Raw genomic sequence first — 18,965 nt, 5'->3', positions numbered from 1 at the left:
GGCTCTCTGGTAGCACACTCCACCCCACCCCGGGGAAACGGCTTGTATTAGCCAGAGCTGGGGCCAGCCATCCTTCTACCATCAGCCCTTCTCCTGTGAGCAGTGTGTTTACTAGCCACTTGTTAGCTATTTTTTCTTTTCTTTTCTTTTTTCTTTCTTTCTTTTTTTTTTTTTTTTTTTTTTTTTTGAGCTGGGGACCAAACCCAGGGCCTTGTGCTTGCTAGGCAAGCGCTCTACCACTGAGCCAAATCCCCAAATCCCCCAAATCCCCAACCCCTATTTTTTCTTGTTACAGTGAACAAATGTCAGCTGAGAAGCAACTTTAGGAAGGGAGGGTCTATTTTGGCTCACGGTTTGACGGTACAGTCCACCACTGCAGGGAGGGCATGGTAGCCAGGGCAGGAGGCAGCTGGTCGCACTGTATCCACAGTCAGGAAGCAGAGACAAAGCCTGGTGTCTACTCACTTTCTCTTTTATATTCAGTCTGGGACCTCAGCCCATCGGATGGTGGCACCCACGTTCAAGATGGGTCATCCCTCCTCTTTGGAAGGGAGCCTCTTTGGAAATGCCTTCTTAGACATGCCCAGAGGCCTATCTCTTCAGTGATTCTAAATCTTATCAAGTTGAAATATTAGGATTAATCGTCATAGCCAGCTTTGTGTTACGATAACAAAAATCAGAGAGAAATAAAACTTTTTCTTGTTGTTTTTGATTTTTGGAGGATGGGGTTTCTTTGTGTAGCCCTGACTATCCTGGAACTCGCCGTGTAGACCAGATTGGCCTCAAACTCATAGAGATCCACTTGTATCTGCCTCCCTGGTGCTGGAATTAAAGGTGTGTACCACCACCACAATTCAACTATTAAGGAGGAAACTTGATGTTAGCCTACGGTTTCTGTCTTTAATGGCACAGTATTATCGGCACAGTTTGGCATTCAAGAGAAACATGGAGGGGCTGGGGTACAGTACCAATATCCCTTCCAAGGTCACGTTCTCAATGATTTAACTTCCTCCCACAAGGCCCCACCTCCTAAAGGTTTCACCTTCTAGGGTCACGGACAAGGACCAGCCTCCAACACATAGGTAGCTATTGGGGGCACATGCTTAAACCATAACAAGAAGGCAAGATCAGACTGCAGACACAACTCCCCAAGCCCCACAAACCTGAAGTAATCAGGGCTTTCCAGAGTGAGTCAGGTCAGAGTGGAATTTCTGGGCTTGGCAATCTGCATTTGACTGATGAGGATGGCGGAGGCTCATCGAGGAGCAAGCCATCTAACTATGTCACAGTGAGTGTGGTAGAGCCAGGCTATCAGGTCACTACTCACTGTGGAAGCTCTGCAGTTGGCAGGTAAAAGCTCTGAGTGAAGGGAGGTTACAGCATTTCTGCCCCGGGGACCAGGAAGGAGGAGGTCTTAACAGTTTTTTATTTTTATTTTTATCTTTAACAGTTTTTATTATTTGAAACTTCCATACGTTTATACAATGGATATTGATCATATCTGCCCCCTCTTCCTTCAGAAGCCATCAACTACCTCCACTAGGGGTGGGGCCTCCAGGGCCCATCCCCCATCCACACTAGAAATTTGATTGACTAGATCTGTGCGGGTGATCACAGCCGCTGTCAGTTGATGTGTGCAATAGTCATACTATGCTAGAAGTGTTTGGGGGAGGGGTTTGGGGAGGGAGGTGGAGAGCAAGTCCCTCACTATGTCCCAAGCCTCTTTTTGTGTCATATTTGTCACAGGACCACTGCTAAGCTAGTCACCACGGTAAACCCCACTTCAAGGTCTAGGCAACTAGGCCTCTCAGAACACACAGTGCGGCTGCAGGGTTGTGCCTGCAGCAGAGGGAGGAATCTGCAGCCTAGGCTCCTCTTTTACAACAGGGCACAGAAAAGTCCAGTGGCTGTTTAAGGCTTGAATTCTTACGTTTTTTTTTTTTTCTTTTTCTTTTTCTTCCAGAGTTCACCATGACGGTCAAAGAAACATATTGCTCAGTGAAAAATCTTGAGCCAAATACCCAGTATGAGTTTTCGGTCATAGCTCAAAACAGGACCGGCCCCAGCCCCTCTAGTGAGCACGTAGTGTATATGACAGGTACTGACTGGGTTGTTCATTTTCATTCATGCAGGTTTCTAGATGTGACTGGGTTTTCTGTGTCCTCTGAAGGATAGAAAGAACCGTGTGTGGTTTCCCCCTTGTCGTACTCCTCTTTTTTTTTTTTTTTTTTTTTTTTTTTGGTTCTTTTTTTCGGAGCTGGGGACCGAACCCAGGGCCTTGTGCTTCCTAGGTAAGCGCTCTACCACTGAGCTAAATCCCCAGCCCCTGTCGTACTCCTCTTAACACACTAGATCGACCTGCCTGACATGGCAGGGACATTATTTTCATGGTTGGTCTGTTTCCTGCAGTTATACTGACACTTGGGACTTATGTATTAAGTTACTTTTCTATTGCTGTATTAAAACACCATGTCCAAGGCAACTTAAAGAGGGAAGGGTTTATTTGGGATTACGGCTCTGGGGAGATGAGAGTCCTGGCACAGACATGGCAGCAGGTATATTGGTAGGAGCAGGAAACCCAAGGCTCACATCTTAAACTGCAAGTGGGGAGCAGAGGGAGTGAACTTGAAATGGGGTGACTCTTTACATTCTCAAGCCCACCTAGAGTGACATACCTCCCCCAGCAAGGCTACACTTCCTAAAACTCTCCAAACAGATCTACCGACTGGGAACCGAGCATTTGGATGCAATGATGGATATTTACTATTCAAACCATCACAGGTCTAGCGAGCATCCCCAACCCCAGGAACGTCTGAAAGGGGTTCCCAGGCACTGTATTGCTGTGGTGTTTGTCCACAGCTCGGAACAAAATGGCTGGAACTGAACCTAACGGTTGCTGGTGTCTCCTTTCTCCTGTGTTCAGCCCCCTCTCCTCCCTCTATAAAAACCGAGGCAATCAGGAGCTGTGAAGAGGCCGTGCTGATTTGCTGGGAGTCTGGAAACCTGAATCCCGTGGACTCCTACACAGTGGAGCTAATCCAGGCAGAGACGCCAGAAGCCTCGGGGGTAACTGAGTGAGTCTTGAGAGTCTCCACTGCATCCGTAGTGTGGGGACAAGGTCACAATTTGTGACACATGGCAATCTTAACTAGGTTGCTTAGGGAGCCCATGAAGCAGCTGGGATGTTATTATTGATCGTGAATGTTGAATACTAGTGGTGAAACCCGTTACTCTTTTTAAAATCCAGTTAAGGGCTGGGAGGTGGCAGAGTGTGTAAGAGTGCTTCCTGTGCAAGTGTGAGCGTGAATGTAAGCATGAGTGTGAGTCTGAGTGTGTATGAGTGTGAGCATGAGAATGTGAACATGAGTGTGAGTGTGAGTATGAGAGTGAGTGTGTGTGAGTGTGAGCATGAAAGTGTGAGCATGAGTGTGAGTGTGAGCATGAGTGTGAGAGTGAGTGTGAATGTGAGCATGAGAATGTGAGCATGAGTGTGAGTGTGAGCGTGAGTGTGAGAGTGAGTGTGAGTGTGTAAGTGTGAGTGTGAGCATGAAAGTGTGAGCATGAGTGTGAGTGTGAGCGTGAGTGTGAGAGTGAGTGTGAATGTGAGCATGAGGATGTGAGCATGAGTGTAAGTGTGAGCATGAGTGTGAGAGTGAGTATGAGTGTGTAAGTGTGAGTGTGAGCATGAAAGTATGAGCATGAGTGTGAGCGTGAGCACGGGTGTGAGTTAGGGTCACCCATGTAAAAAGCTGGGTGTGACTCCTCACCTGTAACCCCAGTGCTATACAGTGCTATAGCAGGTAGAAACAGAGGATCCTTTGGTCTCACTGGCTGTTTGCCTAATTCCAGACTCAATGAGAGACCCCGACTCAAAGGAATAAAAACAACAATAAAACCAAAACAATCCAAGCATGATGGTGCACATCTATAATTCTAGCACTTGGGAGGCGGAGGCAGGAGGATTGGGAGTTCAAGATCATCCTCATCTTTAAGGCAAATGCAAGCCCAGCATGGGTCTGAGACCCTGCCTTTAAAAAAAAAATGATTTCCTTCTCTTGGTGTACCAAGAGTCAATCACTGAGAGCCTCATGACACTAGAGAACTAGAAAGACACATTTCTTGCCCTGAGGAGCTCATGGTGCAGGGAGGTAAATAACTATGGGCAAAGTGCACGTAAAATACTGCACGTAATGTACAACTCAGGGAGAGAAAGACATTAATGGAGAGAAAGGTAGTGGAGGCAGGGCGGTTTTTGATAGCTGTTTAAACTGAGTCCAGGGTGGGAGGGCGGAGCCTAAGCAAGGCCGGATGTTCTGGGGAGAGGGAAAGTCTTCATGGGCTTGACCTTGGGGACAGGAGTGAGCTGGATACCCTGCAGGAACTGGAGCTAACATGATTGAAATTATTGCATGGAGGAGAAGGGCACAGGAATGGCAAAGGAGACTCAATGTACAGTGTATAAAGGATACAGAACACTGTGTGGAGCCTTCTCCACCTGTCCAAGAGTGAGAGGCCTTCACAAGTCTGTGAGGAATTGGAGGTGGCGACCACCTATGGTTCCCAGGAGTCTACCTCATGGCCCCCCAGAGGAAGCATGACTGCTCCCCAGCTTAAAGCCAGGTGGTCAGGCCTAAAGCTTACAGGTCAAGGGCTCATCCAACTGGATAACCCAGCACTTGCCCTGGAGTCCTGGTGGCTCTGCTGAGGACTTCGGGGTGCACTGAGCTGTGTCATGAGAATGGAAAAGGCCTTTGAGGTTAGCCGCTAGGAGCCTGTGTAAGAAAACTGTGAATTTACTGTGGACTCTGGATGGGGCAGAGTGCAGAATGCTCTTCCCACAGGGGACCTTCTAGAAAGAAATCCATAAACTATGGTGAGCAAATGCACTTGAAAGCAGGGACGTGGAGGGACGCCCTGGCATGTCCCCATTATCTCTGTGGGGATGGCAAAGACCTGGGAGAAATATTCTTGGCTCTTTTCATATGTCCACAGATGATAAGACATATAGCATCAGGTACACTCGCTTGCTGTACTTGCGTTTGCTTAAGCTAACTGTAAACGTCACCTCATGTTTTGTTTGCTTAGTAAAAATGAGACCTGCTCTGTTTGCACTACTTGAGCTCAGATGTTTGGAGTCCCCTGGTTATCCCACATAGAGCTTTGGCATTTTCCTGTGATCCACAGAGACATATCCTCACTGGCTGGGACTGGATGAGAGCCTTGGAGCCTAACATGTATCCTATGTATCTGTTCTTGCCGAGATCTCTGTGCCTATAGCCACAGCAAAGCTAGTCAGAAGTCAGGGGAGGGATCCAGTGATTCGGACCAGCATGGCAATCCAGGTTTCCTTCACTATCTATAGTAACCTGGAATTGGGCCAATCCACAATGCTGGAGCCCTCAGAGGACAGGTCAGCAACTTGGGTGACCTGAGGTGATGCTTAACTCTTGCAGAACAAACCGAATTGCATGTCCAGTCACTGAAGAAAAGGCTCTAGCTTCTTCACAGGATATGCCTCTTTTCCTCTCACTCATCCCATACCAACAACCCTTCCCTCTCCAGCTCCTACTTTCTCCTTCTTGCCACAGGGCCTTTGCACATGTGTCTACTGTGCAGGAGACTTACTCTATCCCCCTTTGTCCCAGTTACCTTTAGAGCTCTTCAGAACTCAGCTTGAAAGCCACCACCCTTCCACACTGTAGCACAGACAGGCTTCTCATGAATACATGGGCTTTCTGGAGCAATGCCTCTCTGACTGCAGGTTCTCTGGGAATAGGGGTTATGTCCAGTTTCCCAGGGTATACAGCATTTGAGATGGGAGGAGCTTGGTTAATCTCCTGAATGAACAAGCAGAAGTGTCCCTCTGGCCTAGGGCTGCAGCCTCCAAGAGGACGTCCTGTTCTCATAGCTGTACATGGGCACCTTCCTGAAGACCATTTCAGCTGAACAGAATTTCCATACGGTCCAACTGAAATGAATTGGATTATTCTCTGCAGCAGTTGTTTTAAACAAAGTTGTCTGTTCATAGATGCTCATACACCGAAAGGTTTCTTTCTTTTTTTTTTTTTTTTTTTTTTTTTTGGTTTTAGCCTGTAGCTAGTGGTTAAAAGGGCGGCCTTAGCCTTAGCCGCGATAGGCAGGCGGCCCCAGTTATGCGCCAGCAAAATGCTATAGCACTGAAGCTTAACCCCCAGCACCACAAGAAGGTTAACCGGGGGCTCAAAGACAGCGCGTCACAGAAAGGTTTCTATGGTTAGGACTGTCCTTGTGTACTTGGTCCTGCCCTCAGAGAGGTCATGGCTCTCACATGGCCAGAGACAGAGACAGGTGCATACTCCCCAAATGCTCCAGTGGACATGTTGAGCATAGTGTTAGGTACTTGGGAAACCCAGCTGGAGAGCTTGGAAGGGAGACAGCCAGACACAGACTGGCAAGCAAGCTGTGAACTGTGGGAGGCCTGCCCAGGAAGCTGAGCCTCTTGGCTGTTCTGCTCTGGGTCAGAGGACAATGGGTGTGAAAAGGGCGGCTGGTGCCTGGGCTCCTGCTGACAACACTCTGCCTCTGTGCATAGATCTGTTGTAGGCATCCCAACCTGTGAATCCCTGATACAGCTACAGCCTAGACACAGCTACACGATCTACGTTCGAGCCCTGAATGTGGGGGGCACCAGTGCCAGAAGCAAGCCTGCTACAGTACACACCACAGGTCTGTAAGCCAGCGGTGCTCTTGGGACTCAAAATTAGCCACTTTGTTACAGATTCGGTGCTACTAAGTATGCATGAGAAAACGTAACTGTCACATTATGGACAGATCAGAAACCAAAAGGACATCTGAGTCATCAAAGCCCCATAGAACTTGGGTTGGCCTGAGCTAGTGCTAGAACTCAAGGCTTTCCCCCCGTGACCCTCAAGTACCTGACTATCTCAGTGGATCTGGGTGGCCTATGTTTCTTAACTCATGGCTGGTTTGGTTTTGGTTTTTTGAGATGGGGTCTTGCTCTGTGGCTCAGGCTGGTCTCAAACTCAGTATGTAATCAAGCTGACCTGGAACTCAAGGTGATCCTCCTGCCTCAGCCTCTCCAGTGCTGGGCATTACAGGTGTGAGGCAGCATACCTGCCTTGGAAGAGAGCTGCAGGTGATCAAGGCCACCTCCCTCCCCTGCTGTCAGGATAAGCACCTCCCCTGTTAGAAGCCCACTAAGTCTCCACCATTCAGCCCTGCCCCACCTCCATGCTCTGTCTGACCATCCTGGGTGCTGACAGCCCTTCCCATGTGCTTCCACCATGTCGGAGAACTGGCAGGTCCCATGTCCAAGTCCTAAGTGAGCAGAGACCTCATTAGAAACATCCACTGCAATGCCCCCGCCTCAGCCTCCCCATAGCCTGCAATGCTACAGCTCTGCACCCCAAACTTCACTGCAGCCTTCAAAAGCCTCCCAGAGGATGGTGCCCCTGTACAGATATGAGGACAGGATGTCATCTTGGAGGCTGCAGCTCTGGGCCAGCAGAACACTTCTGCTTGTCCATTCAGTGTCAACCAAGCTCAGTTCAAGCCAACTGAGTGGGTGGCCTCCAGGTGAGCAGCACAAGCAGAGAGCCTAGCCAGCGTCTGGGAACGAATTTCCCTTGGCTGAACTCTTCCCCTGAAACACACTGTGCCTCTCTGTCCCCATTTCCATTGGCAGGAGGAGAGGCCTGTGAGTAACACATTCTTATTCCAGCCACAGAGATGGGAACACAAGCTGAGTGTTTTGAAATTACAGATGCTTGCTCTAAAAAAACAAACAAACCACACTGAGAGCCGAGACCAAAGACATAGCCAGCTCGGTTTTCTTTCAGAAGCTGAGGCAGAATTGCTACAAGTTCAAGGGCAGTTTATAGGACAAAGTGGTTGCAGATGAGCCTGTGCTACAGCAGGAGGCCCTGTTTTTTTTTTTTTTTTTTTTTTTTTTCCGGAGCTGGGGACCGAACCCAGGGCCTTGTGCTTGCTAGGCAAGGGCTCTACCACTGAGCTAAATCCCCAACCCCAGGAGGCCCTGTTTAGAAACCACTAACAAGGGGGCTGGAGAGATGGCTCAGCAGTTAAGAGCACTGACTGTTCTTCCAGAGGTCCTGAGTTCAAATCCCAGCAAACCACATGGTGGCTCACAACCATCTGTAATGAGATCCGATGCCCTCTTCTGGTGTGTCTGCAGACAGCGACAGTGTATTCATATAAATAATAAATAAATCCTGAAAAAACAAAACCACTAACAAAAAGCAGAGTCCCTCAATTTGGTTTTCCTTGGCATGGTTAAAAATTCTTACTCAGGTCCAAACACTTAGAGCCTGTGAATTAAAAACCCGGTGTCTGGGCTCAGAGAGGTGAGTAGTTCAGCCTGACTCCTATGATCTACCAGCCTGTTTCTTAACCACCCGAGCCTCAGTTTCCTCATCTACAAAATGGGGACAGTAACACCCCTATCTAGGTCTAGATATAAGGGCTAAGGGAGAGAAGATGTACAGATTGCATGGCACTAATCGTACAAGCCCTGCCCCATGAGAGTGGCCACCCTATTCACAGGTTGATCATGACTCCCCCAGGGGCGGGGGTTCTGTGCATCCATCCGGAAGAAGCCATGCGCTTGGGTAATGCTCCTAGGTCCTGCTGGAAAAGTCTTGCAATAACAGGTCGGGGCTTCTTGATGTTCCCTCCCTCCACAGGAAGCTACTTCCAACTGAACAAGGACACCTGCCACCCCTGGCTGACCATTTCTGAAGACGGGTTTACCGTGGTTCGAAGTGAGAAGAAGAGAAGTTTCAGAAGGGAGCTGCCACCCAGCAAGGCGCAGTTTAGCAGGTATCCGACCGTGTCCTCTGACCCCCATGACAGAAGAATATAGCTGCTGCCGAGGGATCCAGAGGAGGAGAAGACTGTGGTGGCCTCTGCCCTGGGAAGTCCTAGGTTGTGGGCACTATGGGATATGGCAGGGCTATCAGGTCACATAGCACAGGGACAGACACCAGGCACTGAGAGCACTTTCTCCTGTTGCCATGAAGGTTGCCCCTTAATCCAGAGGTAAATGATCCTTTCACAGGAGTCACCTAAGACCATCACAAAACACAGATAATTGGGGTTGGGGATTTAGCTCAGTGGTAGAGCGCTTGCCTAGCAAGCACAAGGCCCTGGGTTCGATCCTCAGCTCTGGGAAAAAAAAAAAACCAAACCAGATATTTACATTATGATTCACAACAATAGCAAAATTACAGTAATGAAGTCGTAACAAAAATAAATTTATGGTTGGGGGCCACCCCAACACGAGGAACTATATTAAAGGGTCACAGTGTTAAGAGGGCTGAGAACCACTGCCTTAGGTCTTGTCTTCTCCAAGAGACACAGTCCAAGCAGAAGTTCATTTGGGAAAACAACAAGCAGGCCTGCAGAGCTGGAGGGAGTGGCTCCAGCAGGGGATTCTTTTGTAGCTTCTTAATGAGTTTTATGGATATTTATGAGGCGGGTTGCCTATTCCTAAGGGAAAGGTGACCCTTTCCCTCCCACATCCCCGTGGACCAGATAGCTGTTTTAGAGTATGTCTTCTGAGCCTCTAGAAAAGCCGAGAGGAGTCAGAGCCAGCATGCAAGTGATACATGAAGCCAAGGGCTGAGCTGTTTACTTAGATTCTTCTTCTTTCTCTGAGGAGTTATAAGAGGCTTCTCTATAACAGGGAGAAAAATAAAAAAAAACAACAGAAGAAAAGGGACAGATTAACTCCCAAAGGCTGATCAGTCCCCAAGCTTAAAACAGTAAACACAGTCTCTCCATTCCCCAGTAGCCAGGGCAAACAGTTCAAAGGATCTGCTGAGGAAGAAAGTGGCTCTCCTGTCCTCAGCAGCAGCTGGGGACACAGCTCTGTGCTGCCAGCTAGACTAGCTCATGAAGGCCGTCACTCAGGTGACGTCCCATAATCAATCACAGACAATTTCAGGGTAAGTCAGTATTAGGTTAATGCTGGCGCTTACTAAGAGAAGCTTTTCCTGTAGCTTGAGCATGGGTGGGGAGCCAGGTGGAAAAGGTTTAAGAATAGAACAGTTGCATGCACTCAAGGAGGGGCAGGTGCTCTCCAGCGAGCCTCGCTTAAGTGGGTTTTCAATTTATTTTAAGAATCTCAGGCAGCTGTGGATGAGCTTGAACGTCTCGTCTTCATGCCTCTGCTTCCCAAACACTGGGATGGCAGGTGGTTCGCCACCATACCTGACTCCGGAAGATGCTCTTTGACCGTCTTTTTTTTTTTTTTTTTTTTTTTTTTCATTCTGCTTGAGTGGTCAAGCATCTCATCTTGAGACATGGAAGAATTTAAGAACCACTGTCTTGGCTCTGTGAGGGGGTCCAGCTGAGTTAGAGAAGCCCCATTTTAATCTCCAGGTCTAGTGGATCTGGAACGGCTATGCTGTGTGCAAGGGTGGAGAGGGAGGTGTTGTCCCTCTACCCCCAACCCGGACTCTTCAAACAGGTACAAGTCAGACGTGCCTATGAAAGAGGAAGCAGGCACACAAGGCATCTTGGAGCCTGGTCTAGCGCGCTTTCCATTGCTGTCACATGACCGAGAGCAACTTGGAGAAGAAAGGGCTAATTTCATCTTCCATCTCCCAGGCTACCATGGACAGATGTCAGGGTAGGAACCTGGAGGCAGGAACTGAAGCAGAGACCATGGAGGAGCAGTGCTTACTGGCTTGCTCCCTGTGGCTCACTCAGCTAGCTTTCTTGTACAACCCAGAACTACCTTCCCAAGGGTGGCACTGCCCACAGTGGGCTGCACTCTCTCACATCAAACGTCAACGAGAAACTCTCAAAGTTTCTCATAGGCTAACCTGAGGGTGGCACTTCCTCAACTGAGGTTCACCCTTCCCAGACGACCCTCGTTTGTGTCAAGTTGACCTAAATAAATAAATAAATAAAGCCAACTAGCACAGAGCCCCTAAGGAGAATTTCTTGGGAGGGCTGTGTTTGGGGGGCTGACAGAGTAGGTATGTGCTTTTCACACACACCCACGAATGCACTCATGCACGCACACATGCACGCACGCTAGGAAGACCCTGTTTATAGAACTACATGCAAGCCGGTTGGCAGGCCGGCAGTACAGACCTGGAAGAGGTAGAGGCAAGGCAGGAAAAGTGATAAATTAGTGCCCTTGGAGTTCTTTTTTTTTTTTTTTTTTCCGGGGCTGGGGACCGAACCCAGGACCTTGCGCTTCCTAGGTAAGCGCTCTACCACTGAGCCAAATCCCCAACCCCGGAGTTCTATTCTTTAGATGGTAAGAATTGTCAGAGGACTCAGAGCAGAACAGCATCCATAATGGATTTGCTTTTCAGAGAGAGCACAATCCGTGGCAAGGTTAGAGATAGGAGGGGCAGAGACTGGTAGCTGGAAACCAAGGAGTCCTGAATAAGCAGCAGAGGGTGGATGAGAGATGCCCACACATTCAGCATATGTTTGGGGAGGAAAACCAGTCTGAGGGCAGAGAAGGGGGATGGGTGAGGGACTGTATGGCCACTGCGTTCAGTCATCAAGACAACTTTTCTAGTTGTCAAACCAGGCTGGCCTTGAACTGAGAGATCCCCCTGCCTCTGCCTGGGATTAAAGTGCTGGGATTAAAGAAGTGCCCCACTACCTAGCTACTTTATATATTTTTTAACAGTTTTTTATTAAATGTTAGCTTGCATGTGTACATCTGTGCACTGCGTGTGTCTCGTGCCCACAGGGTCCATAGCAGTGTCAGATGCCCTGGACCTGGAGTTACAGACTCCTGAGCTGCTGTGGGGGTACTAAGAAGCACACACCATGGTTAAGTAACTACCGAGCCGTCTCTCTGCCTCCTTCTTTATTTTTCACATAAGTTCTGAGCCTTGAACTCAGGTCCTTCTGCTCACAAGGAGAGGACTTTACTCACTGAACTATATCCCCAGCCCCTCAGAAGTGAGTCTGCTAACCAAAAAGGAAGATCTGAGAGGCACGTACCCCCTCTGCAAAACTTTAAACCATGGCTCTGGCATCGAGAGGGGTGGGAACACATTTGAGACAGTGACCTTGCAGCAGATAGAGATGTGGGCTGCCTTCCCAAAGCTTTGCTTGGGCTTAGAGGGGAAGAAAATGTCTGTTGCTTGGACAAAAGGTGTTGCCCGAGTCCTTCATATTGCCCGGTGTCCCCCTTGGGGGCAGTGGGTGAGGAGGCACAGAATCAACAGCTCAGACTCCCAGAGCAGGTAAGAATGCAGCAGCAAGCGCCTTTATTAATTCTTGGGAACACCCTTTATACCCTCCTCCCTCATCCTATTGGTCCAGAGCAAGCATGTCCTCCAATGGCAGTTCCTGATTGGCTGTCACTGTCTGCATCACCAATCTCTAGGCTCTCAGGCAGACTTCAGTTTGGCCTGGAAGTCGCCTCTGACACTATAAGGCCCCACTTGCTATTGACTTACATTTATGTGGAAGTGGCCACCACCCCAGCAGCGGGGCCTTTCTGTTCCTCCTACAAAAAGGTTTGGCTAGCACAGGAATCTTGAACCGGATGCTCACTTTGGAGGTTCTGGTGCGACCCAAATGCAAGGAAAACCTTTCTCCGCGGAGCGGAGCGCTTTGTTGTATACCAAAATGTCTGAGCTGTCAGTGGTTCCCAGGGGAAGGCTGGGGACTTGTTTTGATGACAGGGAAGGGAATATGCCACCTTGCTTTTGGGTCGCCCTCTGAATTTTTTTCAAAATCATTCTCATTATTGTTTTGTGTGCTGTGCATGTGTGCACAGATAAGCATGTGCCGTGGCATGTTGGGGTTGGGGTGGAGGACAACACTGCAGAGCTGACTCTGACACCTTCTTTCTGTGGGATCTGGGGGTGGGACCCAGGTTACCAGGCTTACCCAGCAAACACCTTTACACAGGCCCAACCTCTGGAGTCACCCCTAGCATAAAGGGTACCTCAGAGATCCTGGCCAGTCACAAACCTCAAGCGTACGGTGCCTTGCCTGCTGTGCTGCAGGCTCTCCCTCCCTCTCATCTGCCTTAGCACAACAGAACCTGTTCTGTTTAAAGACACAACAGAACCTGTTCCGTAGGTTTTACTGTTACTTCATCCATGTTACACACCAGGTGGTGCAATATTCCAGTCTTCAGCATTAGCCTTGCTTGTGACGCCACAGTGAAATATGCCCCCCCCACCTTCTGATAGAACCCAGAGTCTTACGCATGCATGCTACACGAGACGCTAACAGCCCAGCCCAGCCCAGCCCAGCCCAGCCCAGCCCAGCCCAGCCCAGCCCAGCCCAGCCCAGCCCAGCCCAGCCTGTGCTTCTACCCTTTCTAAAACCAGGTGCGCTGCTGTCATGGGAAATCTAATTCCGGTCCGAGGACGCCATTACTGGGAGGTGGAGGTGGATGAGCATTTGGACTACACTGTTGGTGTGGCCTGTGAAGATGTCCCTAAACAGGAAGACCTGGGAGCAAACCGCTTGTCCTGGTGCATGAGGCATACATTTGCCTCCACAAGGTAAAGTCAATCTGGACACCTACGACGAGGATTTGAAAGACAAAAGAGAGGTTTTTACTAATAGTAACCCAGGCACACACGTTTGCTTAGAAAAGCCTCAGGTATGGCGAGGGATGCTGCCACCCACTTCACCTGAAAGAGAAAGCTTCTAGAGCTCACCATGTGCTCTTCAGGCACCAACAGAAAGTGTCCTATACATTTTCCCCTTGAGTCAGCGTCCTAACTGTGTAGACCAGGCTGGCCTAAAAGGCACTATGTAGACCAGGCTGGACTCAAGACTCACAGAGATCATCTGCTTCTGCCTTTCATGTACTGGGATTAAAGGCATGTTCTGCCAGGCCTGGCCCACACACTGTCCTGCACTTTTATAGGACAAAGGCCGCCCTCACAGCAGCTGGATCATCCACCCACTGTGGACTGTCAGAGCTTGGCTTCCAACCCAGGGAGTTTGGCTCCAGCAGCGCAGGTCTTAAGGCTCAGAGCTGCTGTGGAAGTCATTCCATCTTAAGTCAGTGTGGCTAAGGGTTCCCATAGCACAGCTTCTGCCGCTGAGCCCTACATGACTAGTCCTGCATGGCATGGTCCCAGATACGAGGAGGGAAATCCCAGAGTCCTGCCCAATGCACAAAGGCCATGGCAACCATCTTCCGTTACTTGAAAACCTGGAGAGCAAAACATACAGGCAGGCCCCCAAGGCCCCTATCAGTACCTCTTAAAAGATGAAGCCTCTGACCAGTGGAGAAGGTGGTGGTGTGTCCCTTTAAACTTGAGGCAGACGCATCTCTGAGTTTGAGGCCAGCCTGGTCTACAGAGTAAGTTAGTTCTAGGACAGCCAGGACTATACAGAGAAATCCTGTATTTGAAAACAACAACAACAACAATAACAACAACAACAACAACAAAGAAAAGAAATTTGGTAATGTCCAAGCATTGGGAGAACAGTAGTTTCCCCAGAGAGTAGATTAGACTGGACTCTGCTAACCGTGAGAACCATTTTGGGAATGCAAGAGCCGCTCTGAGTGAAGCCAGGTACTTAATCTGAACTTAGAGGCCAAAGGCCTCTTTTGTTTAGAAAGAGCAAGGATCAAGCCAGAAAGCTAAAGGAAGCATGGGAGTCAGTGTGTAACAGGGGAGTTGGGAGCAAGATGAGGTAAATTTTGGCTGCTAGAATGGTGAAGGAAAGCAAGGGTGGGGCTGATGGAAGTTTCTAGCAATCATGTCGGGAGGGAAGGAGAAAGAAGGAAGCCACGTGAGGATGAGAGCAGGCCTCTCGTAGACCCACAGTTTTGGTTCATGGTCTTGAGTCTGTTGGTAGAGAGGAGAAGGGACTCGTTTGCTTTCTGGTAGCTGCTGTTTAAAGGAGCGAGCTGAGCTGAGATGGAGAGCAGCTGCCTGACCCTGAAGTGCTGATCTAGGGAGTCCGAGTCAACACCAGACAAGGTGGGCTTTCCGATGCCTATGTCCTGTGGCCACTTTTGATTTTGGCCACTTTTCAAAGCACACGGGACACATAGCAAAAAGGGTGCTGGTCATGCTCAACACTCACTTGTGACAGCCAGGTGACCACAACCCCCGCTCAGTGGCACGTTTAAGAACTAGAGCCATGGAGTCCTGGTTCAGTTTGTAGAGGCCTGCTTTTTCATGAAGGCCCACAAGGCTCCCTCATTTCAAATGTCTTTACTCCAGATGAGTCACACACAGGCTCCAAATACTTCCCTTCAGTGCAAACTCTGACACCGTGGAAGTTTATGGTTCTGTATAAGAAAACTTTTTTTTAAAGATTTATTCATTTATTATATATAAGTACACTGTAGCTGATACACCAGAAGAGGGCATCAGATCTCTTTACAGATGGTTGTGAGCCACCATGTAGTTGCTGGGAATTGAACTCAGGACTTCTGGAAGAGCAGTCGGTGCTCTTAACCACTGAGCCATCTCTCCAGCCCCCATAAGAAAACTTTGTTGGTGCAGAATTCATTCAAGAAGAAAGTCCAAAACTGTGTTTTAGGACAAATGTTAGAAAGAAGCAGTTTGAAAATGGCATGTTACTTGGTAGTCACTGACTTCAAGAAAGGGACAAGACCGTAGGAGCATGAGTCAAGTCAGTGTAAAACACTGAGAACAGTTTGCCTGCCGTTTTCAAGCCTTTGTTGTATCAACATTGAATTTTCAGGCACCGGTATGAGTTTCTGCACAATGGGACAACTCCAGACATAAGGATCACAGTTGCTCCAAAGAAGATCGGCGTCCTGCTAGACTATGAGGACTCCAAGCTGTCCTTTTTCAACGTGGACATTGCTCAGCACCTGTACACGTTTAGCTGCCCACTCCACCAATTTGTGCATCCCTGCTTTTCCTTGGAAAAGTCTGGAGGCCTAAAGATCTGCAATGGCATATCAGCGCCAAAGCACGTCACTTTCTTTTAGGCCCTTCTGGTATTTCTGCTTTTTCCTCTGTCCTGTCCCACAGCTGCCCTCACCTCACCGGCTGAACCTGGTATTCGAGGTGCCTGTAGCCAGCAGCAGCTCACGTTACTGTCAGATGTTATGCCGGAGCCCATTTCACCCGATGTGGACTCATCCTGCGTGCTGGGCCCTGCTGATGCCAGGGGAGCCTTTATCAGAACAGCCTGTTAAATGAGGGCTCCTGTGGAGTCGAATCCTTGTAGTGTCAAACTGCAGTTTGTGCTCTGTAAAGTATTTCAAGTCTCCTAAACTTACAGACCCAGGGAGAGTATTAGGGAAGTCGTGATGGTGTCAGCAGCCCCTGTACATGTGTGACATTTTACTGTTTACCAAGAACAGACTAGGGAAGGCAAGAAACTCTCGACAGAAAAAGAAGTCAGATGCTCATCTTGAGGCTGCCGTGGTAGACTGAATAAGAATGGTTCCCAATAGGCTGACACATGGGTGGGGGAGGGGCTGAGGTGGCACTACTTGAAAAGGATTAGACCTATTAGGAGGTGTGGCTTTGTGGATCAGAATATACATATGTCTCCTTTCCACTACTGCTCCTGTGACGAGTGCTGCCGTGCTTCCTGCCATGATGATAATGGGTAAACCTCTGAAACTGTAAGCCAGCCTCCAATTACATGTTGTCTTTTTTAAGCATTACCTTGGTCATGGTGTCTCTTCACAGCAACAGAACAATGACTTAATACATAAGTTGGTATCAAGGATTGGGATATGCTGTAACAGGCTTGACCATGCTGTCTGTTGGAAGAAGAGACTTTGGGATTTTGGACTAGAAGTGACTAATGTGAGCATAGAAGACACTGCTGAGGTGATTTGAACTGTGGGGTTAGGGGGATCAAGAAGTTTAAGAGGGGATAAATATTAGTTAAGTGGCCAATAGACCATTCTTGTGATATTTTATCAAAGAATATGGCTGCTTTCTTGCCCTTGCCCTAAAAATCTGCCTGAGGCCAAATTGAAGAGTTTTGGATTGATGGCTTTAACAAAGGCGATTTCAAGACAGCCTGGTACTGAGCCTGCTATGAGGCTGAGTGGCTGCACGTACGCAGGTCTACAGTGAAAAGGAGTAAGGAGCAAGAACAATACAAAATGTACAGTTTGAGGAGAAAAGGAAAACCAGGAGATGACTTCTTAGAGCCAAGTTCTGTGCTGAGGGAGACAGGTTTAAGGAAAAGCCGGATGCCAAATGGAATAAAGGCAGCAGTGAGCGCAGGGCAACACCCCACCTGCTAAGCTGGCAACCTGTGAAAGGAACCAAGGGAAAGCTTAAGCAGTAAAGGAAACCATTGACAGAAAGCTGGTGCGGACCGTACCCAAAAGAGCGGCCACGTTCCAGCCCCAGCAAGCAGAACTTGGCAGCTTCAGCCATGTGGTTCTTCCTGGCTTTAGGGTTAAGAGTACAATAGAGAGGTTGTGGACTCTTCCTCCACAGTTATGGAAAGTCACTGAGGCCAGGCGTGTCAGGAATGTCTCTGTGTGGAAGCCCAGAAGGATATGAAGTTGTGAAGGTGACGCCTGATTGCCTTGGAAACCTCATGATGTTGGAGTTGCCAGAGACATGTGTTGTGCACCAAGGAGAGCTGCTAAGAGGGTATGGAACCCACCCGAGAGAGAGGTGTGCTGCAGTCACAAAGCTGAAAGGAGTTGCGGATCTGAAGAGCCCTTTGACATCAGACATGGAGATGCAGAATTGGAGTTAGCCTTGTCAGGTGTAGGTCTGCTTTGGTCCAGAGTTTCCTCACTGTGCTCCCTTTCCTCCCTTTTGGAATGGTAATGCCTAGTCTGTGCCACTGCATGTAGGAAGTATGGGACTTGCTTCTTTATTTTGATCTTATGGGTGATACAGTTAAGGGATTACCACGCATCTCAAAGAAACTTTAAACTTTGGACTTGAAACAGTATCAGCATGGTGACAGCAATAGAATAGTGACCAAGGCAACCATCTACTCCAAGGTTTCCTAACAAAAGCTGGCAGGAGCACCGCAAAATGTACACTTTTGAAACATGCTGTCTACTGCTTCTCGGTGATTCTAACTCCACTCTAATTCTGAAATCACCTCTAAGATGCCTAAAGGCAGAGACAGCATGTGCCTTGTTTTTAACTTGACTTTGGGGATTAACACGTCAACAGGTGTGCACCAATGCATGCTGGGTAAACACATGCCTGCTCCTGGTGGGAATGATGGTAGAGCTCTTTCTAAACTACAGCTAATATGGCAGGGAGGACGAGAACCTTAAGGGAGTTAGTGTGAAGAACAGAAGGCACCTGTGGCACACAGGAGTGTTACTGCCACACCCACACTTGTGAATGGGGTGGGGTTCTGAGGAAGGGCCAGGGATAGAGATATGAGAAAGAGCATTAGCTGGGATTCATTCGAGGCACTGCCATGAAGTGAAAAGCAGCCGGATTTGAAACCAAGAACTGGGTCTGACTGCTATTTCGTCCTACTTGCCTAAAACCTACAGACCCATCTCCCTTCAAAGGAAAAACAGTATCTGTCTCACAAGGATGTGACGCTTCATGACAAATCTAAGTGCCAAGTAATGAGTGACACATGATGTACTTATACTGTTTCAAAGCAATCATCAGCTCACCAAAGTCAAAGCTGGGCCCAGGGAGAGGAACACACTCGAGCCAGCAGCTCTCAGACGCTCTGCCTCACTGTCTTCATGACATTTAGTGACCATGGTGCAGCTCCATCAGCTGCACGGCTGGCTCCCTGTTCAATCCCCCGCCCACATCACTGTCAGAGCTTCACCCATGTCACTGTCAGAGCTTGGCACTCCAGCTGAAGGCTAAGAACTTCACTTGCAAAACCCAGGAAATTGTTGGGTACCATATCATGCTGCCAATACAGGCACGTCCTACTCGCTGCCAGGGAAACATTCTTCTCCTTTGAACTTTGTTTTCTAGCCCAAATTCCGACACGGTAACGACTCTCACTTCCTTCTGGACTCTGCTAGTGTAGGCAGA

General features: G+C 48.7%; 1 protein-coding gene and 1 pseudogene across 2 annotated transcripts in view; one reads left to right on the top strand and one right to left on the bottom strand.

Annotated features, from left to right (window-relative positions):
* The window catches only part of Fsd2 (fibronectin type III and SPRY domain containing 2), a 33,487-nt gene extending 16,860 nt beyond the window's left edge, over window positions 1-16,627 (top strand). For both annotated transcript variants that reach the window (NM_001191627.2, NM_001438190.1), the window contains 6 exon segments: window positions 1,964-2,098; window positions 2,924-3,074; window positions 6,572-6,705; window positions 8,703-8,838; window positions 13,341-13,517; window positions 15,691-16,627. In NM_001191627.2, coding sequence (NP_001178556.1) covers window positions 1,964-2,098; window positions 2,924-3,074; window positions 6,572-6,705; window positions 8,703-8,838; window positions 13,341-13,517; window positions 15,691-15,943 — 986 coding nt within the window. In that variant the 3' untranslated portion in view covers window positions 15,944-16,627.
* Window positions 6,089-6,232, bottom strand: LOC120100468 (small nucleolar RNA SNORA76; annotated as a pseudogene).
* Window positions 16,628-18,965: the final 2,338 nt, after the last annotated feature.

This window comes from Rattus norvegicus, chromosome 1 (genome assembly GCF_021556685.1).
Source record: "Rattus norvegicus strain SHRSP/BbbUtx chromosome 1, alternate assembly SHRSP_T2T, whole genome shotgun sequence".
Taxonomy (NCBI): domain Eukaryota; kingdom Metazoa; phylum Chordata; class Mammalia; order Rodentia; family Muridae; genus Rattus; species Rattus norvegicus.
Note: the sequence above shows the minus strand (reverse complement) of the source record. Positions and strands in the feature narration are given on the sequence as shown.